The sequence below is a fragment of the Hirundo rustica genome, chromosome 10 (genome assembly GCF_015227805.2).
Source record: "Hirundo rustica isolate bHirRus1 chromosome 10, bHirRus1.pri.v3, whole genome shotgun sequence".
In the NCBI taxonomy this organism is placed as follows: domain Eukaryota; kingdom Metazoa; phylum Chordata; class Aves; order Passeriformes; family Hirundinidae; genus Hirundo; species Hirundo rustica.
This window is the reverse complement of record NC_053459.1, coordinates 6881619-6906899: the sequence shown is the minus strand read 5'-3', so window position 1 is coordinate 6906899 and position 25281 is coordinate 6881619. Positions and strand designations below refer to the sequence as shown.

Below are 25281 nucleotides of genomic sequence, written 5' to 3'. Positions count from 1 at the left end.
GACTCAGTCCTGAGAGTTCAGCTGTGTTTAACCTGGTACACTGAACTCCCTGCATGAAACTGTGCTTTCTGCTGGCTGGAAAGTGTTGGTTAATAATGGCTTAACCTCTCTGTTAAGTCCTCTGTTAGGTGCCTCTAGCACAGAAGAAATTGATTCCTTTTGCCCTGAATATTCAACTTACTAAATTTTGATGACTCTGAATAAGGGTACAGCACACAGAATTATAAAAGTCACTGTTATTCAGAAATACACCAAATGACATCTGCAGCAGTTTTCTATCTGTCTCATACTGACCTGCATTTCCCTAGAAAATTAAGGTGGTCTTATGACAGACTGAGGGGCAGAACACCAGAATTGTACGAATTTATGAGATGCGTAATTTTGAAACGTTGCATGAATGACAGCAGCCATCCCTAATAATCCCTAATAAGCTAGCATATCATGGGCATGCCAAATACTTGAGTAATGCTGCTGCTCAGATAGGGGCTATTGAAACTGAACACAACAATCCCTGCAAAGTCCAAGCATTGTTTTGCCCTCCCCACGTTTACTCCGGAAGTCATCATCCCCGGCGAGCTCAGGGTGAACTTTTCAGTCAATCCCGAAAGGCTAAATCTGGAGGAACCACCCACACATGAACTAGATTGAACTGGAGCTTCAGCCAGGACAGTCAGGCCTATATTTGCTGAGGGATCCTGTCCTTCCTTCCCATGGCCATGGCGGGTCCCCTTCCAGCCAGCTGCAAACGTGAACACTGCCAGCCCCAATGCAGCATCAGAGCCCGCTTGTGTGCGTGTGCCTGAGCTCTGGCTCTGCTTTGCCACCTTCTTGTGGAGATGCACTTTAGTCTTGCTGACTTGGCTTGTAAAGAGCAGATAAATTTACCTATTATTTAAATGGCAAAATCTTTTATGCTGTAGATCCCACTCCAGGTCTCCCACCCTTAATCACTGGGGGAAGCATCACACCAGTTGCCCCCTCGTCTGGCGGAAGGGAGATGTTGGGAATTCTCGTATAGCTCAGGGCTGTGGTTCTGAGCAGCCATTAACAGTGCCAGGAGTTGGTTTGGTCTCCTGGAAATTCCCTCAGGGCTCAGACAAGGCAACGCCTTTTCCAGGATCACAGCCCCGTCACCCTGCAGCTGAGCACTGCCGTGGTCACCCAGGGGCTACAAACAACCTTTTATCCTCCAAGGCTCCTTCCGTTTCCCCAGCGCTTCAGCTACTAAGCTGAAATCAAACTATATTCTACGGTAGGGCGGAGAAGCCAAACGGGAGAGGACAAATCGTTCCTCGGTCTGCTGTGGTCGGACCCGAGCCCACAGGGCGGGCGGCCGGGAGCGTGCAGCGCCGCCTGGCGGCCGCTGTGCCGGGAGTCTCGCGAGATCCGGCAGGCCGTGCGCGCGGGGCGGGGGTGCTGCTGGGCGGGGAGGCGCCATCTTGTTCCTGTGCGGAGCGGCGGCGCCGGGCCGGGCCCGCGCTGAGGGAGCGCCCAGGGCATCGCCCGCCGCCACCGCGGGGCGCGGCATGGACACCCACTATTACGGCGGGGAGCAGTCAGGTAGCGGCGCGGGGCGCAGGACCCTCCGGGGAGGGCGTCGGGCACGGCAAGGCCCGTGGGTTCGCGGGGACAGCGGCGGGGCCTCGGCCTGAGGGCAGCGCGGCGTTAATTGCTTCGATAGTCCGGTGTCTGGGCAGTGCGTCAGTCGCTGCCCGCGTGGTATAGGAGGTTTTGTGCGTTCCCGGGGGCGTCTCGGGTGGTTTGTTCGGACAGCTTCGTTTCCGTGCCCCGTTAGAGCGGGAGCCTCCGGGTTCCTCCTGTGCCGTTCTTTTAAACTCTGAGTTTTACTTTCTTTTTTCAATGTCGGAATAGATGATGGAGGAGCTACTCCAGTGCAAGATGAGCGAGACTCAGGATCTGATGTGGAAGATGAAGGAAACGAACAACATTCTGGATCGGAGAATGGAAGTGTAGGGCACCATTCAGAGGTAAGGGAGCTTCATCTAGATAAAGTTTACTCTTCTCTGAGTTCTTTTTTGTTGTTTAAAGTGACATTCTCTTTTAACTGAGACATGCGTGTTTATTCAGTTCCTCTTAAAGAGTTCAAGCGGGCAAAACCTTATTTCCATAAAAAAGCGTTGGATAGTCTCTTGACAAGTATGTTGGCTAGGGGTTTGGGTTGGGGCTTTTTTGTGGGGTTTGTTTGTTTGTTTTCTTCGTAATTGTTATGATGGCACACACTGTTCTCAACTTGAATAAGTTGTACTCGATTAGCCTCGATTCCACAAGATAAAATATTGGGGGTTGAAACTAAGTGATGGATTACAAGGAATTTGAAGTTGTGCCTGAAATTCTGCAGTGATGTAAAACCACACACTTTGGAGGTGTAGATTTCCTTGGCAGAGAATAAATGCTCTTCTAGCTTCCATGTCAGATGGGGGCACTGACTCTTGAGTCTGCTTTGTGCTGGTTTTCACCTTGTCATTCACAGAGGAGCAGGTGTGCATGTGGGGCAGGTTAAGGTTCCTAAATGGGACCTGGTTTTCCTCTGAAGTGGTTCCCACTTGGAGAAGCATTCAGCATGGAAAGGCTTTGGTCCAGGGTTGTTTCTTGGGCAGAATCACTTCATTTGTGGATTGACTGGGCTGGAAAGAGATTCTGGTAAAAAAGAAGGCTCCCTTTAGTTTCTATGACACTTTGGGAGTTAAGATTTAATTTTTAAGAATTGTTCATGACTCACAATAGAGTTACATCAGGTTTTCGTCGGAACAAATAATTTTGGCCTGTAAACTCAGGTCTTCTGCCAGCCAAGTTACAGAGAACTTTTTGATACTTACAAAAACTGTAATCGAAGCCATTTCATAGTGTTTTGCATATTCTGCTGTATATTATGTAAAGATCAGGATCTACTGTGACTGGGTTTTCAGTGTTACGCATTTTAGAAATTGCTTAAAATGCGATAAAGGCTGAGAGCCTTTATAAGAGATAACAGAGAAGGCCTGACCCCGCTTTGGCATAACTTGCAGTCTTCCTTTTTTTCCTCTTTTTTTCCCCCCTGCCTTTATTGAATTCATCCTTTGCTCAGAGTTAGAAAGTGGATGAAGATTTTGTATTTTTACAAAATGAAAGTTCTTCCCATGTATTTAAACATAATTGTAAAGCACATTTGGAATTTACTTTTTTTTAAAGGTGTTGATATTTCCGAGGGAAGAAATAGATTTGTTATGAGGCAGCGTCTCTTATTGTGACAATTACAATTTCAGTGTGGCAGGAAACACATTTCTCAATCTGGGAAAAATAACTGTCTGCCCAGAGGGATTTAGTACTTCTGTTTTAATGAAAGTGTGGTGAGTGTATGAAGAATCATGATGCTGCTACAATAATTCTAAACTTTTTCTGCTGTGTCATTGGTTTATGCTTGATCATTGGTTCTTACTTTTCTACACTTCTCGGAGATTTTAATTTTACTTACTGTGGCAAGGAAGTTGTCTGTAGTTTACATCTGCAGCATGTCTTCTTCAGATTTAGGTGAGCAGAAAGTTACAGTTGTGATTATTAACTGATCCTCTTCATGCGCTGCGTTATTTTAAAGACTTTGTTCTGTGGTGGCAGTTGAACATTCCTCTATAGATAAAATACTTCAGAAAGTCAAATAAAAGAGCCAAGCTAAGCCACCTTTCTGACCAATACTAAATGTGAACTGTCAAGCCTTAATGCTTTATTTGATTCAGCTCAAATCAAATTTGGAATATTTTGTTTTGCTATGACATCTTAATTTTTCTCTCCCTCACTTGAGTTCACTTTGCACTCAGAAGGGAATAATGTGGAGCAGCCATCTCTGAAAGGAGTAGCTTTTAGTCATTTATCATATTATTTACTCTTAAGTATTTTCTCATCCTCTTATTTTCTTCATCTTTAGGAGTATATGGGAGAAATGACACTCAAAGGTAATAAAACCTTTGAGACAGCCTAATCAGTTAAGTCTATTTAATTACTATTTTGTCTCTAATTTAGAACTCAGATGTAAAGAACTGAAGTTTTAAAATTTCAAACTTTTCTTTCAGGTTCTTAACTTTAAAGAAAAGGGGAATCCTGAGGAATTACTTATGTAGGTCTCAGGTATGTGGGTTTTTATTTTCCACAATTCTTTTCTGGCTTTCCTTCCCCCAATCCCACTTTATCTATAAATGTTCTCTTTGATGTCCTTACTGATTCTGCTTTAGACCATTAGAATTAGTTTTAGTACAGTAATGAACCTGAAATCATGTTTACAGTGTTTGTCCAAGTCAGGCTCATACAGAAATCTGTGATAACTTAGCTCTTACACTTCCACCAAGTTGCTGCAGTTTCATAAATTCAGTTGTGATTAGGCTATGACTGTTAACAAACACAAATATGTGACAATTCTGAAAAAAAGGAGGAGCTGGCTGATCTGCCCATGATGGTTGTGTAGGTCTTAGTTTAACACTCATCTTTCATGAGATTGTAGCGGATGGGTTCAATTTTGTTGAAGTTACTAAATTATCAGAGGAGTAGCTCTTAAAAGTGGCTGCATGTTGATCCAATAAACTGCTTGGTATCTGTAACTTTTATGTAGAAGTGTAACACTGTAAATTTGATTTTGATATATTCCTTATTTTATACTGTACTAAAGCCTCATGTTATAGAACTCTTTCATTAAAAAAAAATTAAGGACATCTCAATGAAAATGTTTATAGATAAAGAGGAGGAAGAAAAGAAAGCAAAGGAATTAGAGAAAAATGCAGTAGCAATTCAGTTACCTGAGACCTACTTGGTTTTGAGGATGTCTGTTCTTTCAGTCAAGCATTTGGAAAAGGAAAACTAGAAAACTCAAAAATTAAATACTGCTTCTCTTTGAAAACAGTTTTTTAGAGATGAGCTAATAAAAAGGGAAAGTGAAGACTATCAAACATATCCAGCAGTGTTTCGTCATTTTACTGGGAAGTTGGTCATACAGTTTTTATATCAATTGTATTCGGAAACATGCAGATTCATTAATTGTTTGCAGAAGCCTCTTGCTGCGGGCTGTGCAGGGTCTCAGCTCTCCGCAGAAGGTGCTTTGTGATGCTGGCTGGGGGCTCTGGGGCAGTGCTGCGCTCACTGACACGGTGGTGCTGCCTTCCTCAGCTTCCCACGCCGGGCTACAGGAGATTGGTGCCTGTGTGTGCCCAGGGTGTGCAGGGACGCCTCTGCTGCCTCGGCTGCTGCCACTCCCGGTGGTACACTGCAGCAGCTGAGCTCTCAGCTGGGCTCTGCTCTCCCTCGCCAGACATCTTCATTCTCAGGAGGGATTGTCAGTTTGCAGTAACAGATTAAAGGCTCAGGATCTTGTCATAATCTTCAGTAATAATGCTCTAGAATTAAAGTGTCTTCTCGCTATGCTTTTGCATAAGAAGTTCTTTGTAAGTTAGTGATTCATTCTGAACAGGTGCATATATAACCTGCAGCCACACTTCTGACCTTAGAAATATTAAGAATCATTAATGATTTTAGTTGATTCTTAATTTTGTTTATTTGTTCACGAAAGGATTTCTAAACTGGAAGCTGGAAAGATGATGGTCCTGATATCTTAATTTCCCTGGGTTTGTTTAGCAAAATGCTTTATTACTGCTCACATAATGACCAGTCCTATTCAGCATTCACCATCTGGCAGTGAGAGAAGACAGACAAAGCCACAAAAAATAAAACAAGTAGAAAAACAAGGATTAAATAATTTTTGTTACTTTAGATACCAATTTGATTTCAGTGTTTCTCAATGACCTTACCTGTAACTACTGTGGAATCTGCTTTCGGTTCTGTTTCCAGCTGCAGCTTTCTTTTGTCTGAAGTAATATGGTCAGGGAAGATCCATCTCATACACCTGTGATCCGTTTATGTGGGACATACTAGGCACGAGAAGGGCAATCAAAGTGACTTTTTGGGGAGGGAAAAAAATAGTAACAAGCTGAGACGAATTGAGTGTACATCCTTAGTTCTGTCACTTCCTAATATTAATATTTAATTCTTTAAAATTCCAAATTAATGTTTTAACAGAACTATGGTTCCTTTCTATGAGGAGAAATGAGAATTACTGGACATGAAAGATTCAAAAATGCATCACTGTAGAGACAGGAACAAGCAGCAGAGAGAAAACAACTCAGATTGTCAGTGCAGCTGTTTGTAGTTAGCATTAAGTAACATGGAAATAGTGAAGTAGTATTCAGAGTGCATGTTTTAAAATTGCACAGTCCTGGGGTTTTTTTCATTGTTTAGTAACTTTGTTAGTCATTCTGCAGTAATTAGAAGATCTTTATCAAGTGCTAGCCAAAGGAATAAGTATATAAAGTCCAAAGTCTTAAAAACCAATGCCCTTTGTCACTTAGAGTAATTGTTGAGGAAGTAGTTCCTAAGAGCAATTGAAATTAGTTTTATTTAAAAGTCTTCCTGCATCATGCATTTTAAAGAAGAATAGTATTTTTTTTTGTAGGTGTAGGATAGCTACACCTACGGATTTTTATGGCTCTGAATGTGGGAGTAGAATGACTACAGAAAATAAAAATAGAAAGAATGTCTTTTTCCAAGGAAATTAAATTGCAGAAAAAAGAGATTTGGAAACATCAGGACTTACAGGTCTTAAAGCATCTCCTAGGACAGTAAATACTCAGTTTGCAAGTAGAAAAAGTTTATAGCTGAGACAAAATGACTGAGGAAAACCTGACCGAGGCTTTGAGTTGAGCATGCAGAAGAGAAGTTCCTTGTACAGTGTTGTTGTTTTTGGCTGAAAACAGGATTATGGTGACAGTAGCTGTGAGACCTGAATTAATGGAGTGAGTGTTCAAAAATCTAATCTCATATTTTCAGGTTAATGTAATGCAGTTTTTTCTTCCAAGTAGAAATCAGATGTTGGAAAGATAAAAGATGATGCCGTAAGTAATTATACTTAGCAAGGTGGCTTGTGAGAGCTTCTCTTAAAAATGAGCATGTGCCTCAGTATTTTTTGCTGTGTAGAAAAGTCAAAGGATTGTTTCAGTTCTAAATTCAGATGGGTGTGTTTGTGTGTGGGCTATCTTGGGTGTCTGGATAAGCATGGGAGCTATCAGCATAGGGAAGAGAATTGTTGAATCTGTTCTTGCATATAGAAACACAAAACTTGTTAACGATAATACTCTGAAAGGTCTGACTAAAACTTTATTCTTGTTTTTAGCTAGGCTTTTGTTCTTTAGTTGTTCCTCATTACGTTTCCTGGACAAAGAAGGAACAGGCACTAGCTTCATTTGGAGTGTAATGCATATGCTCTTTCACTAAGATGGGTTTCACACAGATAACATCTGTTTGAGATCTTCAGGAAAATAAAATTACAAGTGCAAGATACTCTTTCTTGCTTTGTTACTGGGAATTTCAACCAAAACACTTTGGAGGTCTGGCCTATTAAAATAAAAGTACTAAGCCTTTACTGTTGGTCACTGGACCCATCTTAGATATGCTAATTTAAGTGTTCTGTGCACTCTGTTACCATTTTCAAAATACCGTGGAGCTGCAGGATGGACATACTTTTATTGATCTTTTAATACTCTCCTTGATGTGAAGTATTTAATAGGCTTTTGATGCAAATCATTATTTTTTACATAGAAATTATTTCAGTTTACAGTACCTTGGGTAACCAAATTGGAGGAAGGACAAGCAAAAAGTCAGAACATTTTTTCTTTACTTTTTAAGGTGTTTTTGCTTAGTTGCCTGAGATTATTTTTCTGTTTCAGAATGAACACAGTGATGGTGAAGATGATGGGCAAGTGGGAGAGCCTCATATGACAGACTCTGAAAATGAAGATATCCCAAGGCAAAAAGAAAGTGACTCAGATAATGAGGACCCCCCAAATCACAATGTAAGTGATTCAGAAAACGAAGCCACTCACGGAGGGAAGGACAGTGATTCTGATACTGAGGACCGTCCAAACCGGCATTTAAGTGACTCTGAAAATGAAGAGGCCTTAAATCATCGAGCGAGTGACTCTGACAATGGAGACCCTCCAAGGGATCACAGCAGTGATTTTGAAAATGAGGAATCACGTAAGCAGCCAGCCAGCGACTCCGAGAGCGAGGAGCTCCAGAAGCAGGCAGCCAGTGACTCTGAGAGTGAGGAGCTCCAGAAGCAGGCAGCCAGTGACTCTGAGAGTGAAGAGCTTCAGAAGCAGCCAGCCAGTGACTCCGAGAGTGAAGAGCTCCAGAAGCGGCCAGCCAGCGACTCTGAGAGCGAGGATGTGTCCAGACACAAGCAGATAGAGTCTGAAGATAGCGACGGGGAGGACAGGAAGGAAAAGGTGCAGAATGACTCTCATCATTCAGATAATGAACATGTAAGGAAAGAATTTCAGGGCTCTGACAGTGAAGACGAAGCTCCTAAGAGACGTAAAATATCAGACAGTGATGAAGATGAGAAAGAGGAAGAAAAGACGGTGAAGAGGAAAACAGCCATCCTTTCTGATAGTGAGGATGACAGTGAGAAAACACGTAAGAAACTATACTGTGAAAAATGCTGTGACAGGCAGTGTGTGAAAGTTACATCATTGCTTTTATGTGAATAAAATGTTTAAGTGAGAAACCATAAATCAGATTTGGTTCTGGAGCAGAACTACATTTTTATAGGTTGTTCTGCCTGCTTTGTTGTGTGAGTGTGTATCTAATACTTCTGAGTAATAAGTAGGTCTAACAGAAGACTACAGGGATCTACCTGGCATCTGTTGACATGGTAGTTTGTTATTTATCTACTTCATTGCTGTTTCTCTAGTAATTTTTTTATTTTTTCCTTTGTGGTTTTTTTTTTCCTCCACATACTTGGGGTTAAAGATTTGAAATTCCAATTTTTTAAATGAATAGATGTGGTGTATGGAAGCTCCAGTTGCCGATTTAATAAAAAACTTCAGAATGGATATGCTCTTTAAGAAATGGCAAATGGTCTGGTGTAGGAAGACTAGTCAGAGAATAATTTGAGAGTAACAGTTGTCCCCTCTGTTACTGGGGCATGTGGTAATGCTCCTTTCTGCTGGCAGCTGCAAAAAAGGTACGAATCCTTTCCGATGGTGAAGAGTCGGAGAGTGACGCTGCTTCAGAGAAATCTGACAAAAGGAAGAAAAATGTTGTATCCGATAGTGAGGAGGAAGAGGAAGAAGGAAAAGAGAATGCTGAGAAGAAAAAAGGGAAAGATCTCTTTGGCAGTGACAGTGAATCTGGAAATGAACAAGAGTAAGTGCAAAAGAATATGAATTCTTTCGGGGTTGCAGACAATGGGAGTGATGGTGAATGGGAAAAGGATAAATCCCAACCAGAGAATGACTGTTCACCTTCATTGGTGGCATGAAGAGAAAGCTCAGTAGAAGGAGACAGAATAAAAGGGAGATCTTCACACAGTCATTACAGATTTTGCAGAAAAGGCACATTTCATAGTCCAAATAGATAAATGTTGCTGTTACTTTCACAGGAACCTGATTGCAGATATATTTGGAGAATCTGGTGATGAGGAAGAGGAGGAATTTACGGTAAGTGTTACTGTGAATGTCTTGTGTTGACTTGTGAGATCTGAAGAGAATGTATATGCTGCATCAGGTCAGTTTTGTATCTGCCAGGCTCACTGGGGTTGTCTTTGGGTTAAATAACATTTACAGCTCATCTTTTGGGAGAGTTGTTGGTGTGACAGTAGTCTCGGGGAATTAAAAAGACTTGGTTCATCTTTCTAGATCCTCTGAAGACTTAACCTGAGGCTTTTTTAGTGTCAGTGTTAGGTCCCTGAGTAGATGCTCAGTCCTGATCCATACACTGATTTGCATTATGCACTCCTTAGGGTTTTAACCAGGAGGATTTGGAGGAGGAGAAAGGTGATGGAGACATGAAGGAGACAGCAGATGAGTCGGACTCTGATGATAACATCAAAAGAGGGAAGCAGTAAGTCTTTGTGATTCATATTCCTTAATGCCAGATTTTGGTGAAAGGGCACTATGGACCCTGGATGTTACAGGTGTGCACTCGTTGGGTATTACAAATGCAAGGTCTGAGGGTGTCTGGGAGCCATTGGAGCCCTTTGCTAATTTTAGATTTTGAATTCTGTGGATAATTAATTATCTCACAAGGACCTTGAGACGCAGTGTTTGTGTACAGAAACACAGAATTACTTCCTAGCAAGGACCGTCAGCTAACACTGTGCTTGTGTTTCAGCATGGACTTCATGTCAGATTTCGACATGATGCTGCAGCGGAAGAAGAGCATGAGCGGCAAGCGCAGGCGGAACCGTGACGGGGGAACTTTCATCAGTGATGCAGATGACGTGGTCAGTGCCATGATTGTGAAGATGAATGAAGCTGCTGAGGTGGGTTTTCCAGGCTCCAAAGACACCTTAAAATTCAGTTCCCTTCTAGGGGAAAATCGCGTGATTAGTAAGACACAAAAATCTGGCTTGCATTCAGCAGGAGTAACCTGTACACTATGGAAAGCTTCTGATGTCAGTAGAACCATTTAAATGTTACTTTGCTGTTCTAAATGAACATTTATTCTCTGGAAATTTTGATAAAACACTAATTTTAAAAATTAAAAATAGTTGAATTGCTAAACTTTGATCAGTTGAGATCAACTTCTATAAAAAGGGATGTATAGGTGCTCTATAAACTACCTAGAAGTATGTTAAATACTGAGAAAGAGACTATGCTTTAATTTCATTATAGTATTACTGGCATGTGTCAGTATTTGGTGTTTGTTCCTGAGAAAAGCCCTTTTCCAAATGGTGGTAATGATGTCAGAGTAACAGATTCATGGGATCTTCTCTCTTGGCAACTTGCCTTTTTCTAGGAGAAATTTTTAATATGTTACTGTGGAAGGTTTTATGGGGTCCTGCCTTTTGTCAGGTATCATCTGTTTTGTTGAAGTAACAATCAAATTAATAAACAACACAGCAAAACACATTAAAACCAGTTGAGGGATATACAGGACTTTAGAAAGAGGAGCTTTACAAATAGCAACAGGGATCAGAAGGATAATGAGTTCAGAAAGATGGGGAGAGTGAGAAAGCAGTCTGGAAGGCAGCTGAAACTTCTTGGGATTGACAGGAAAGCCATTCTCAAGCAAGGTAACAGCTCGATGTTTCAAATGAGGTGGCAAAGTTTGAAATACAGGGGCAGGAAGCGGAAGGAGATGCATTAGAAGAATCTCCTCCCTTGCAATAAAACAAACATTGCACAGAAAGAGCCTTCAGTGGATTAGGACGAGCAGAAAGGAATTACCAGAGCTGGACAGAAATTTTTTGATTGAAATGGATGTTTTTGAGATGGGAGACAAGTACTGAACAGATAGTGACAGTCAAGCCTTGGATGAAAGTAATTTTGAAATGACAGAGGTGAAAATACATGTTCTCCCTTCCCATTGTTCTGCTTAGCTATTTTTCTGTTTTTCAGGTGAGGCTTTACTAACAAAGTGTTATCTGTGCACAGTATCGAGGACCCCCAGTTATTGTAGTAAATCTAAGTCATGAAGTGGGAAAAAAAACCCGTTAATTTAGGAACACTCTCCTAATGTGATGCTTTTGTGGGAAATAGTGATTAAAGCGATGACCCATTTTTCAGAGAACTTGTTGCATAATTGTTTGTGAGCTGTGGAGCAGGGGACAAAGTTACTGTAATCTTTCCAAAGTTGCACTTGTAGTTTAATACACTAGTCTTTGTCTTGTAAAAGAATGGGAGTTGCTGATTTCTTTCTTTGATTAACTTTTGCTGATTTTTCAACTCTGTACAGGAGGATCGTCAGCTGAATACACAAAAGAAACCAGCACTAAAGAAATTAACTTTGCTACCAACTGTAGTTATGCATCTTAAAAAGTGAGTTGTCATTCTTTCAGTTAACTGTAACCTTGGGCAATAGTCAGAATTTGTAAGATTTCATGGAGTTACACTACAGCTGTACTGAATATGCAGTAAAACACTTCTTTTATTCCAAATAAACGGTGAAGCTAGGTGACCTCAAAAACCTAAAACTGTACATAATTTTCCTCATAATTTAACATGAAACAAACTCAAATGCGCTGTTTTCCTGAAGGAACATCACATCTTAAGATTTTGCTATATTACATGACTTTTGGGCTTCTCTTTAAACCTTTTAGGCAGGATCTCAAAGAAACTTTCATCGATAGTGGTGTTATGTCTGCCATCAAAGAGTGGCTTTCTCCTCTTCCAGACCGAAGTCTGCCAGCACTAAAGATAAGAGAGGAGCTCCTGAAGATCCTACAAGAGGTTTGGAATTGACTTTTAACCATATTTGATTTGGGGCTTCTCCACAGTTCTACAGCAATATGCTTTAGAGAAATGTGATGTGATGTGATAAATGAACTGCAGCTGCTACCGATGGGTTGTGCAGTGAAACACACAAGGAAGCAACCTGCACAACAGATGTGCTCGTGTAAAAGAATTTAGATGATTTGGCCCTGCCTGCCTCTTTCAGGTTTATATCCAAGTTTAAGTGAAGTGTTATTTGCTGTGCATCCCTCAATTTCTTCCCTTGTGGTCTCCTCTCTTTTCTGTTCTGTTAAAGTGCACAGTGCAAGGGAAGGCCCCTCACGCTCAGTGTAGGCTTTCAGTGTCTGTGGCTAAGCTGATTGCTTGAGTGTCTTTGCCACGTAAGTTTTCATCTTTATAGAATGCATGATGTGAAGGCAGTGGAACATTTTTGGGGAAATACAAGCTAAAGAGCATTTGGACAAAAAGTTCTAGAAAGCTACCTAATTTCGTATATAACCCCAAGAATGTTAAGGCAGATTTCTAGATTGAGGTGTTTGGTACCTTAAACAACTCCTTAAACAACTGTGGGACAGTGAAAACATTAACATTTCCAAGCTGATTAAAGTGAAAGGTGAGTTTTGGTCTTTTTGTAAAGTCCAGTGACACCATTAATGTTCAGACATAAGTTATTGCTGTTTTCTGACTTTCCCTTTCCTCTGCAGCTGCCCAGTGTGAGCCAAGAGACCCTGAAGCACAGTGGCATAGGACGGGCTGTGATGTACCTGTACAAACACCCCAAGGAGTCGAGACCAAACAAGGACATGGCTGGGAAGCTGATCAGTACGTAAACCTGCCTGTGCCTTGTCTGAGGTTGCACTGATGATGAATGGAACTTCTGCAACGGTTTCTGATGCACCACAGTTGTCTGTAGAATAGATTCTGCAGTGTAGGAACCTCAGTGATCTGTTTCCTAACTTTGTAGAGCTCTTAACAAACACTGCTGCATTAACTTCTGCATGCACCTGTTGCATTGTCTTAAACCAGAGGTTGTTTTGCCCCGGTTCTCTCTTGGCTCATTGTCCACATCTTGAGTATATGCTGCAAAGACAGGAAGGTACTGCCAGAGGCCTGTTTATTCCATGGACTTCAGAGAGAACTTGGCTGACTGAATGTTTACTACTCAACCAGCTCTGTTCCATGTAGAGTGCATTCCATCCAGAATGGCTGCAGACTGATGATAAACTTAAGTTCTTTAGGAACTTTTCTGCATATTTCTAAAATAGCATTCCTGAGTTGTGCAGGAGCTCCTGACACTGAGTATTCTGAGGGTTTGGAGATGTTCTAAAAGAGCAGGCAACAAAGAGAACTTGGAGGATGAAAGCCCTTACTTTCTGTTCTCAAGGCTGGTTTTCCATTAAATACTAAGGGCTCAAAAATTGTTTGGTTGAAAGGAAGTGTAAATACTTGCCACAAACTTTCAGACTTGATCGCCAGAGTGGTTTGAGAGAAACAAAGGCCTGGTCTTTGTTAACTGATCATTTCTTTAATAGATGAATGGTCTCGACCCATCTTTGGCCTTACCTCAAACTACAAAGGCATGACCAGAGAAGAGAGGGAACAGAGAGATTTGGAACAGATGCCTCATCGAAGGAAAATGAGCAGGTAGGAGTACAGGCAGAAATTTAAAATCCTTCTAAGACTCCATCAAGAGAAACCAAGTGGTGTGGAAATACTAAAGGAAATAAAAGGGTAGTAAGTTATGGTCTCTCTTTTCCTTTAACATACTTGATTGTCTTTTTAAATATCTTTCCCTTTGTATAGGTGCCTATAAATAATGCTTTTTCTTGCAGCTCTGGTGGTCAGACTCCCCGCAGGGACCTGGAGAAAGTGTTAACAGGAGAAGAAAAGTAGGTTGGATTTTTTTTTTTTTTTTTTTTTTAATGAAGTATTTTGGTGGCACTACCACTATGGAACTTGTGTAGAGGTTTTAGAGGAAGTGGTATGCAGTGTGTTTCAGAGGAGAGCATGCTGGGTGCTTTACTTCTCTCTGGAGAAGATTTGTGCATAACAGTCACATCCTTTTTTTCCGTAGGGCTCTCAGGCCTGGGGACCCTGGCTTCTGTGCCCGTGCAAGGGTGCCAATGCCCTCCAACAAAGACTACGTGGTCAGGCCCAAGTGGAACGTGGAGATGGAGTCCTCCAGGGTAAGCACTGGCAGTGTCCTGGTGACTGTTCCTAAGCCTGGGATTCTGTCACTGTGTCGCCGTGGTTGCTGTACAGGAGGGTAGTTCTTTTAAGAGCCTCTTGTAGTGAGTGTGGACAGTAAATTAAATGCTCTGATAAGTAGGCTGCTCTAAGCTCATCACATGTTTTCACAGGAAAACATCTCTGACCAAAAATAGATTTTTGAGTTAACTTTAGTTCTAGAGTTTCTCTCTCAGGTGAGAATCTGATTACAGGCCTCCTGCTTTAAAGCATTTTGAGCTAAAGCTGCAGTTCAGTACCTGTATCACCGCACTGATGTTTTTATACTTCTCCCAGCTTTCGTATCATGTTCTGATAATGTTCCAGTTTGGGAAACCTTTGCGGTTTTGGTAAACGTGAACGGCTTCAGTGGAGGCCTTTGTGTTGCTTTGTCTTCATCCATCTACTCATAGTTTCATTTTAAAGGGGTATATGTGGTAGAATATGTGTAAGTGGAAGAAGTAACAATTGCTGTGCTGTCTGCTGTTCTTTCTCCTTCTGTCCATTAATTGAGCTGTTGTTTCTAGCCCGGGACTATTAAGAGAGGTATTAGTCGCTTGGAAAAGCACAAGAGACGGTTTGCTGAACAGAAACGACTCAGCAAAGTGCATCGGGCCATCAAGTTCAGCATTGAAGGCAACAGGATGCCCCTGTAGTCACACCACTGCCTTCCCAAGTTGGAGAGGTATCCCTTGAGGGAGGTGTGAACAGTGCATGTGCTCCGGCTGTTGGCAGTTTGCACATGCAGGACAGGAGTGTGTACACCCTAACTTAAACCTGGAAAGCTCTCCTTGAATTCTCTCGTGTCTGTACTGTGACCTACAAGGGAACTTGTACAGGAGAAAACAGGCTCTAGCACATTACATCTGCCACGGCTCCTGCCTGCACAGCTTCAGGGTACCCGAATGACAGTTCAGTGAAAATACCTGTGCTCAAAACCAGCTTTGCACCACCTGTGGTTTTGAATGCTGTTCTGACACAATTAGGTTTTCCAGATTCACCTGAAGCGACACATGGAACTTCTTAGCCCTTGGTACAGGACCTCGTGTCACTGCACGCTGGCGTCTGTGGCTGACCTCTGACTGGGGCACAGTGAGGTGTTTTTCACACCTGCTCGTTCAAGGAAGTAGAATGATGTGAGACAATAGGGGTGGGTGATGAGAGCTACAGAATGAGACCAGGGGGAGAAGAATCCTCTGCCGTGAGTGTGGGTTGGGAGAACGTGCATTGGTATGGGAATTGTCAGAACAATTCCTGGTCTATATTTCAGTGCTGTGAGCAGGGCTGGCACAAGCTAAGTGACAGGAAGGGGTGAGCACAAGTCATAGGTAACTGTTGAGTTCATATTAAGCTTCATATTTATTTGTTTTTTAAAAGATATTTTCTTAAACATCACTGTGAAATTTTAGCTGTAATTTCAATGAATAGTGAACAGATTTATGAATAAAGCTTATTTAAAATCAGCATGTCAGGAGCACCTTCCTTAGCCATGGGAACAAGTTTCTAATGGATGTGTTTTTCAGATACTAATTAGCATGTTGTGGATATCACTGTTTCTCCCAGACTTAAAAGTGTCACATTTCCATCACTTACTGTTTCTGTTGTCTAGTTAAGGAAAATTGCCTTCTAGGAAGCACTGGCTATGGCTTGGAAGGTCCTTGCTGTTTGTCTCAGTGGTGTTTCAGCACACCATCACTGTATTAATCTGTGCAAAATAACTGTTGCGCCACCTGCTTTTCATTTGCAGTTCAAATGCAGAGATAAAATGCAATAATTGATTGTAGCTTGTTTGGTCAGCTTAGGCATTTCTTTTTGCTACCCCCTACACTGCCTTCGTTCAGTAATCCCTTGCTTTCTAAACACTAATCCTTGACTTTAAAACAAATGGCAGCGTGGAATTGATGTGTCAGCCTTAGTCACAGTGGATCTGTGTCTAACTCTGCTGCAGGAAGTCCAGAGTGGTGACACGGGTGCACTGTGCTTCTGACCTCGCTCCAGCCCATAGATCCAAACCTCCAAACGATACCCAGCTACACAGTGATTGCCCCTGCACTGTGGTGGCTGTGAGTGGCCCTGCAGGTACCGGGGGAAGCATTTCCCCCTTCTGGGAAGAGAACAGACACAGACGCGCTGGGCCCAGTGGCTCCCCCAGCTCCTTGCCCAGGTGCAGCCTCGCATGTGCCGCTTGCCTTGGACCTCTGGGGCGTCTGCTTTTTTTCAGTGGTAATTATTAGTTTTATTTTTTAAGTTCCAGGGGACCTCTAAGAAAGGGGTGAGTCGACTGGACAAACAGATGCGGAAATTCACAGATATCAGGAAAAAAAGCAGATCGGCCCATGCAGTGAAAATCAGCATTGAGGGCAATAAGATGCCATTGTGACCCTTCACAGAATGCCCCATGAGCTCTGCTGTAAGACAATACACCCACAGACTCTTTGGAGACCTTTAAATTTTTTAACTTGTTTGGGGTGGGTTTGTTTTTTTTAGTTTGTTTTTTAAGTGAATCCTTAAATTGCTGGTTCAGGTTCTGGTAGAAGATGTTGTCCGAGGACTGTGAATATGGGGACTCCTTTCTCCTGATTGTATTTAAACTGGCCCTGTTGTGTCCTTTGTACAGATCATGTATTTGTTGTATTGCAACACTTTAAAAAATAAAACATCTTCTGGGTTTTTTTTGGGAGGGGACTGCCTGTTCATTGCACAGATGAAAGTACACGCAGACCACGTGGGATGTGGAAAACCTGAGGGGTTAATTTTTTGTTCAGCTTTGTCCATTTTCTCTTTATTCATTGCTTTATTAATCAGTTGTTATGTCTTTGGAGATCTGTATCTGTTGCTTTCGATTTGGAAGTATTGATCATCTTCCATGCAAAGGATTTTCTTCTCATGAAAACTAATGTGAAGTTCAAGAGAAAGCTAGCAGATCGACCACTAAAAATTCCAGCAGCTTCCAGCAAAAATGTCACTGTAGCTTAGCAGTGACTTTGCTGAAGTCTGTTTTACCAGTGGGAAGGAGAACACTCTTGTGTTGGGGGGGATAATGCTGTTTCTTTGTTCCTGCTGCTACAGACTGACAACAGAATATAACATCTGTGGCTTCTTTGCCTCTACCTCTGAAAATGGCTGTCTCTGCTGAGCATGCCTCCAGGAAGAGGACTCCTCTTGCACAGGTAATTAATTGTCAGCTGGCACTTTTTCATTAAGGAAAGTCACCTTTGCTGGAGGAGCAGAGCCTCTAATGAGTAGTCTGTAATTCTGGGGATCCTGGTGTTGGCTGAGTTACTGCTGCCACCAGTGACTGATAGATTGCAAGTGTGTGTAGGGGTCACATGTTAAATTTGCCCCTGTGAGAGGGGAGGGAATGACAGTAACACACAGCTGTCTGCGGGGACACCAGCTTGAAGCAGCAATGGGAGGAGGACACCTGTGCTGGTTGGGGCACTAAAGAGCTCTGCTGCTTTCTCAAGGTACGTGTATAATGCAGTAACCACCTCAGGTGCTGTGTGGTGTTAGCATGCTGAGCCCTTCAAGGCTTTTGGGGTTTTTTTTGTTTGGTTGGGGTGGGGGGTGTGTGTGTGTGTGTTGTTTTTTGGGGTTTTTTTCATTGATTTTCTTGAAAACCAGGACATTGTTTACTACCTCAGATGAGACTGAAAAATAAGTGAAGTGTGTAGAATGTTTAGAGCCAGAGTCTGTTGGGTCTAGAAGGTTCAGGGTTTAGAATGGATTCTTTTTTCTTCCCCCAACTTTTTTTGTACTTCTGGTGCTACGCTCTGGTTCTACTGTTTGTGGGGGTTGCTGGGGGTTACTTCTACATCTTAAGAGGCATTTCCCTGAACTACTGAACCTGGTGGTCTTGTGCAAGGTGTAATACAAACTCTTCCAGTAAAAATTACTCGTAATAGCTCAGCACTACTTGTTCTCTGAGGAAAGCAAAGGTTCTGTTGTGGAACAATAAGAATGGTACTTGTTTCACAAGTGCTAGGGGTTTGTAATTATAACTTCATAGTCAACTGTAAGAAAGGGTCACAAAATCAAAACTTCTTTTGACATGAAACAAAGTTCAAGTGTTCAGCTTTGTACCACAAAATCCTTTTACCCTGCAGCTAGGTCAGTTCCTGCTCGCTTTATACACGTTCCATACAGACACTGGGTTTTGTATTGGAAAACATCTGTAACTAATCTATAATACAAATTTGTATACAAATACAGATTTGTAAATACAAATCTGTAACTGATTTGTACTTGAGGTTATACTTGGAGCCAGAGCTCCCTTCCTGTGTTCAGCATTATCTTGTGACAGACATGGTACCACAACTGCACCTCCTTCTGTGAGCACTGAATTCACGCAGGGCTGTGGGCCTGTATGTCATAACACAGGCTTGAGACAGGGAAAGCATTTTCTTTCTCTAAAACAAAAAACCCTTCCTGATTCGCATTAAGAAGAGGTATTTCCTCCTTTGTAACTTGCAGATAGTTCTCTATTATACACAAGTACTTTACTCACCAGTAACATTTCAAAATTTCTTGGAGGGTAAGTTGATATTACCCCATTAAGGATGGGAGCAGGCATAGCGTCATCGATTGAAGCACTGTAATAACAGAATTGATCCTGTTCTAATGGTGGTATTAAGAAAAGTCAGTGGGAAAGTTTTTCAAATCTGCTACACTTGTAACCACCTGTTTGATCCAGGGCCTGTAGTTGGTCTGTAGGTGTATACATTGTATTTCCCTTGCTCGGCACAGCCCTCACTCCAGCTGCCAGCGCAGGAGGAACCAAGTGTTGCCGTGGGACACAGTGAAGGCACGGGCTGCAGCCGTGCTGTGCCCTGCACAGAACAGGTGAGAGCCTGGCCATGGCCCGCTGGCAGCGCTCCAGGCCTGCCCTGGGCAGCCACATGAGGAGGGCAGGGTGGAGCCCCTCGGGTGCGTGGCTCCCCAGGCGCTGCCCATCCCCTCGCCTCTTCAGAGAGCAGTGCAGCCACGTTAGGGCTGGGCAGGCACAGGGGATTCACGTTCTCATTCACAGCAGCAGCACTGTAGGTGTTGGAATTGGCATGGGGGTGCCCCGAGCTCCCGCAGGTGCTGCCCCCCGTCCCGGCTGTTGGAGCAGCACCCGCGGGAGCTGTGCACACACTGCAGCGCTGCAGGCCCGACCCTGGGTAAGGAACGCGGCTGGTGGGAACAACCAGCACACCAAGCACGGGGGGAGGGTGAAAACTAATAAAATGATTGCGCTGCTGCGACAAGGGAGCAGAGTATTTTAAAGAACTAACCCTGACAAATCAATTGCCTGCTGGCATTCTTCTGAAGGAACAAGTATGACTGATTTTTATTCTTGTGGTTTGAAATTTTGGCGGCTGGGAACAGAAACACAAGGTGTAGTTCCTTGGGACTCTTAAAATTTGTAATCATCTACATAGTAGCAAATGGACAAGTTAAAACATGCTGCTCTCTCTTTGATGCTTGTGTTGTCTGTTCAAAGTTATAAGCTCCATCACTGCCTCAGCATCTCCTCAATCAAACTCCCCAGACTTGTTAATTTATGTGTTAAACTGAAGGAAAAGCTTAAATGTTGGTACTCTGCACCTGCAGTGAAGTTAATAATCAGAGTGGAAAGGGGTGTGGCACGATATGGCCTCTTACTATGGTCCAGCTGCTGGAGTTTTACATGACCCATTTTGACTTAATTCTACATACTATTGATGCTTTTAATACTGTTCAGTAGTGCTAGAAATAAACACTGAAAAGTAGCAAAGAACAATTACCAGAAAATGTCTTAGGTTATGAAGAACTAGAACGCTCAGTTACAAAACTCTTTAAAAAAATAGAATTTATCTATATATATATTTTATATATATATATATATATACACACACACACAAGATTAAATTACAAATCGCCTGCTGTAATGAAAATTTAACACTCTCACTTCCTTGATGGTAACACTTCATTTCAAGAAGCAACTGTAGAGGATGGGCAGCACACAAACAACATTCCCATCTACCAAGCCAGAATAAGGCTGGTGTAAACCCCTAAAATTTGCTACTAGTGGCATTTTCACTTGTCAAAGTGCACAGTGAATGCACAGTCCACTCAGCCTCTGATTCTTCTACCTTTAAATAGCTCCTGACATGTGGAATTGGGAAATCCACTCGTATGACAGCAGTAAAACAGACTGAGGGTAACATGAGGGGTTTTAGGAGAATTTCTGTGCACAAGCCCTCACACAGCACTAGGACACGGACCAGAGACAACAGTGAAAATTAGTAACAAATAAGGATGCACACAAAAAATGCCCCAAACCATGATTTAAAATCCCAAACAAGACAATGAAACAAACACTTTTGTTGTCCCTGTTTGCCACATACACTCGCCTTCACCTTTGAGTCCTCAATTTCACCTCCCTTACCATGCTCAGCCATTCTAAGGAACCTCACCTGGCCATGGAATTTGCCTTGTGAAAATTACCAGCCTTCCAAAAGGAGGCAAAGCCTGGCTTTTCCCCAAGGACATGCACACACAACCTGAATGACAGCAAGGAGGATCTGATGACTTAATAGAGGGATATTAACATTCCAATCCAAAAGCAAGATAGGGGAAGAATGATAAAGGTATTTAAGGTCACTATTATCAAAAAGCCCTGCAGAAGACTGAGAAATACTTGTGGTTCCATCGCTCTCCACCTGAAAAAACAACTTTATAATGGCTTGATGAACTCTGCTCAGCAATGATAAAGTTTAAAGAACATTGAGGTGTGGTGTTTATGGTGAGACTGGAAGTAAAGTATTACCTGCCAGGGGCAATGTCCACGATGACACAGTGTTCCTCCCGTTACCCTGGAGTCATACTGCTCCAAAGTAGAGCTGATGTTTGTCTGGGTGGGCTGAGGCGTGTCCAGAACATCTCCCCAGTCACTGCCCTGATGCAGCCCCTCGTTCATTCTCACACTGAACAGCCCCTGTTCCATTCTGGCCAGAGCCCTCCCATTGTTGGTTTTGCCCCGTTGCATTTCCCGCTGTTCCTTCCTGCCTGGCTGCAGGTGCTGTGGTCCCATTGTGCCCTGCAGGACCCTGGCTTGGCTCCTCTGAGCCTGGCGTCTCCTCCACTGCCTCATGGTGCCCAGGGACATCAAGCTCTTGTCCCACAGCACTGCTGGGTCACAGAGCCCACCAGTGTCTCGTTCCAGCTGAAAACATCTCCTGCCATCCCCATTTGTTCAGTGTCACCCCTTGTGCACACACTCTGTCCAAAAGCATCCTTTAAAGACCAGAAACTGTGCCTTCTCTGAGTCACTGGGATCAGCCAAGGGCAGCCTGCCCAGGGCTCTCTTCAGGAGAGAAGACAAGCCCAGTGCTCCTTCCTGCCTGCCTTAACAAGAAGTTTTAAAGCCCCTGTCCTGTCCCCTTGCCTCTCACTGGCACTTCAGCACCATGACTCCTTTCAGCTTGCTTGGACGCAGAAGGAACAGATCCAGATCTGACTGTCCTGCTGCTCCTTGACCCAGTGGGTGCTCACAGGGTCACTGGACTACAGCCACCTGAAAGAGAGGAACCTCAACATTTAAAAGAGAGAAACATTATAAATAAGACAAATCTTTTCACACATGAAGTGCAAACCGCAGTAGCTGCAGCGTCTGCAGCTCTTCTGCCTTTAGTGAGGGAGAAGCCGCTGCCTGCCTGCCCTTTGCCTGAGGTGACTCGAGCTTTACCTGCCTGCACGCATCTCTCCCCATCCTCGTGCAGGGCGTGGTCCCAGCGCAGGAGCACAGCACAGCACAGCCAGCAGCAGCTCCTGTTCCTGCACTCCAGGAAAACACCGGCACGGCGCGGTCCCAGCTGCACACGGGCCCCGGGCAGCTCCCAGAGCTACCACTGCACCAAGGGAAGTAGGGAAACATCGGCCGGAATCTCACAGGGAAACAGAAGGAACCACCTCTTACAGTTCCAGAAACTCACGCTGAGTTGCAGCAAACCAGAGTTTATGTTTGTTGTTCTGTTTCGTCCGTTCTCCTATTTGCCGACTTTGTCCTGAGGCCACCGCTGGCCTCAGCTTTCTGCCTGTGGAGCAGGGGCAAGTAAAGGCCTAGAAGAGCAAACATGTCTAAATATATCTGGGTTTGATCCATCTGCAAACCTTGTCTTTTATATCAAGGCAGGTTTAATAAAGCACAGGGCATTTTAAAACCAATTCTCTGAGAAACTGAGATTTTTATTCCCTGTTACATTAAAAATAATTATGTTTAATTGCTTCACTGTACAGAGAAAAAGTTGACACCTAGCGGAAAAAAAACTACTTACGATTCATAGTTTCCACATTAGTTTGGCTTTTGCTATTATTTCATGCCTCAGTTTGCAAACTGGATACAGCCTTTCAGAGGATCAAACATCCAACAAGAGAAGGCAGTTTTTCTCCTTCCTTTCCCATTAGTCATATATTACAAGATAAATATAATTTTTTTTTTGCTTACAGTAAGCTCTGTCTCATTAGTTTGATGATTTACTCAATAAAAGAGCCTCACCATGACTGACTTCCAGTGTAGACATCTATGGCAAGAGTTACTAGAGTTGTTATCCCTCTAAATTGATAAAAGGGGTAATTCCCTGTCATTTCTTGAAAGCAGATGGGAGATGACCACATGCCATTGTTCCTTCACAATGAATGTCAATGCGTCTGTCCTGTACTCACTCACAGTTGTGTCCTCCAAATTCGGGGGGCAGATGCAAAAGTAACTGCAGTGTCTTGTTTTGCACACTCCAGCATTGTTACAGAGATTTGTACTACATGGACCTATGGAGAAGAAACAAGGTAAAATATTTCTCCTAAAATCAGGTTTCTCACCATTTTCTCCTGTGAATGGAAGATCTCTTTAGCCTCTTCAAATGAACACTTTCCTCATTGAATTTTCTCTCCGGGTTCCCTGGACAAATCTCTTCTAGAGGTGGTTGGCACATTTATGGACTCACAGCACCTCATGGGCTTTGTCTTTTCTCATGAACACTAGAAGAGCAAAATTGAACAGTTGGTACAGGAAGACAAAGCTGCAGTATTGTTACAGTCACAGTCAGGTACTCAGTGGAGTGGTATAAATAGGGGGAGTGGAAATTTACACAAACAGCCCAAAGGACAATAGAATTAGCCTGTGTTCCAGCAAAAGATACCAGTAGTTTCAACTTTCTTTCAGTGAATCAAAAGAGCCACTACTGAGACCTGCAGGTAAGTGCAGAAATAATTTTTTATTCCACAAGACTCTTTTGTGTATTGCAGCTTCTTCTGTGGATGATGATTATATTTTTTTGCTTAACCATCTTGAGTCACAGCAATAATTAGTTTGATATTTAGTAATGGAGACCCAGAGTTTTCCAGGTGCTACTGTGGCCACAGCAGGACAGACACCAATCCTCCATTAAAAGAAATATTGAAGTGTCAGTTTTACATTCAGTTCATCTCAGCTTCACTTCATTAAACAAGCTGCCCTCCTCCTGCAATGCCTAAAGCTACTGCTGTCAGTAAATCAAGGGAGGAATGGCCAAAAGACGCAATATGGCAGCAAGGGCCTGCCCACACACCCCCTGCTGCTTCTGAAAGGTTTTTGTCTTTTTGTTACACCTCCAGAAGCCTGGCCCAACATCCAAAGCCCACCCAGCAGATGCTGGGAGAGGTTGCTGCTACCAGTGTTTTAAGGTGAAAGCTCAGGCTGTAATCCCCACAAAGCCCACGAAAATCCACACAGCAGTGCACCTAACAGTGCTCCATTTCCCAAGTCATGAGGCAGTGCCCTGGTCGAGTCAAACCTTGGGCAAAGAACCCAGTGTTGGAGATGGACTGTGAAAACACACATTTCTTTGTAGTTGCAGGAACAGTATTGACAGCAATGCCTGAAATTCTAGAATGATATTAAATTGCCTCATTTCTAGGCAATTAATAACAGCACACAAAAATTCTTAATGGAGAAAGGCTTTGGACAAATCCTGTTGTCTGGTAACAGAGAAAATGTCTTTCCTGTACATGAGTGAAATTTCCCTTCACCACCCCTTGTGTTCTGGAGTCACCTCAGAGGATTTACCTACTCGACGTAGGTGTCCCACACAGAGGAAATCTGTGCTGAGCCTTCTGGTGTGTAGGTACACTGCCAGCTCTGCTCCTCCTCCTCTGCAGGGACAGCCACAATGATCCCTGAGATCCTGTACACTCTTGTGCCTGTTCTACAGCTCTCTGAAACCATTTCCAAACCTTGTGTACTACAGTCAGCACAAGGGCCAGGAATGCATGCTGAGAGTGCCTCATTTTTGCTTCCCAAATTGGAAGTCTTTCCCAGGCAAAAATCATTATGGTTTTGGATTCAACATCACAAAGAGAATTTTTTTCAACAGGAGAGTGGAGTAAGTAGAAAGCTAAGAAAGGCTGATTTCTCTTGGATATATATATATATATATATATATATATATGAGTATTTACTTTTTTTGCTTGTTCATTTCAGAAAGTGTTGCTTAAACCCACCGGACTTTGTGTGCAGAAAAGGAATGTAGTTTCAGTTTAAATGCTGAAATTGCCACAGTAACACAAGTTTAAAAGGTAACTCAGAAGTACTACCTGAATATGAAAATGGGCAGCTGCTCCTGATGTAGCACACCAGCAGGAGAAATATCCCAAGTAAGGAACTGCTCTCCATGTCAGTGAGCATTCGGAACACTCTGACTTCCTTCAGAGGAAAAAGAAGAATCAAATTAATATGTTGTCACAAAACCAGCCAGCAACAAAGACGAAGTAGAAGCAAGAGGACAAG

General features: G+C 42.9%; 1 protein-coding gene and 1 pseudogene across 6 annotated transcripts; one reads left to right on the top strand and one right to left on the bottom strand.

The window, feature by feature from the left end:
• Positions 1–1443: 1443 nt before the first annotated feature.
• On the top strand, positions 1444–17175 carry IWS1 (interacts with SUPT6H, CTD assembly factor 1). 6 transcript variants are annotated; one of them, XM_040073759.2, is made up of 15 exons: positions 1501–1560; positions 1873–1988; positions 7758–8508; positions 9048–9240; positions 9476–9533; positions 9836–9936; positions 10207–10357; positions 11773–11855; positions 12137–12266; positions 12974–13091; positions 13802–13913; positions 14102–14158; positions 14344–14455; positions 15023–15180; positions 16744–16879. In XM_040073759.2, exons 1-14 carry the CDS (start codon positions 1527–1529, stop codon positions 15149–15151), a joined length of 2145 nt encoding a protein of 714 aa, XP_039929693.1. In that variant the 5' UTR covers positions 1501–1526; the 3' UTR covers positions 15152–15180; positions 16744–16879. The 6 variants fall into 6 exon arrangements, with proteins under 6 accessions (XP_039929691.1, XP_039929693.1, XP_039929694.1 ...); XM_040073760.2 differs by having other exon boundaries at positions 16750–16849; XM_040073761.2 differs by lacking the exons at positions 1501–1560; positions 15023–15180 and adding exons at positions 3920–3976; positions 4065–4119 and having other exon boundaries at positions 1877–1988; positions 16744–17175.
• A 1949-nt stretch (positions 17176–19124) lies between these two features.
• Positions 19125–25212, bottom strand: LOC120757196 (venom prothrombin activator notecarin-D2-like; annotated as a pseudogene).
• Positions 25213–25281: the final 69 nt, after the last annotated feature.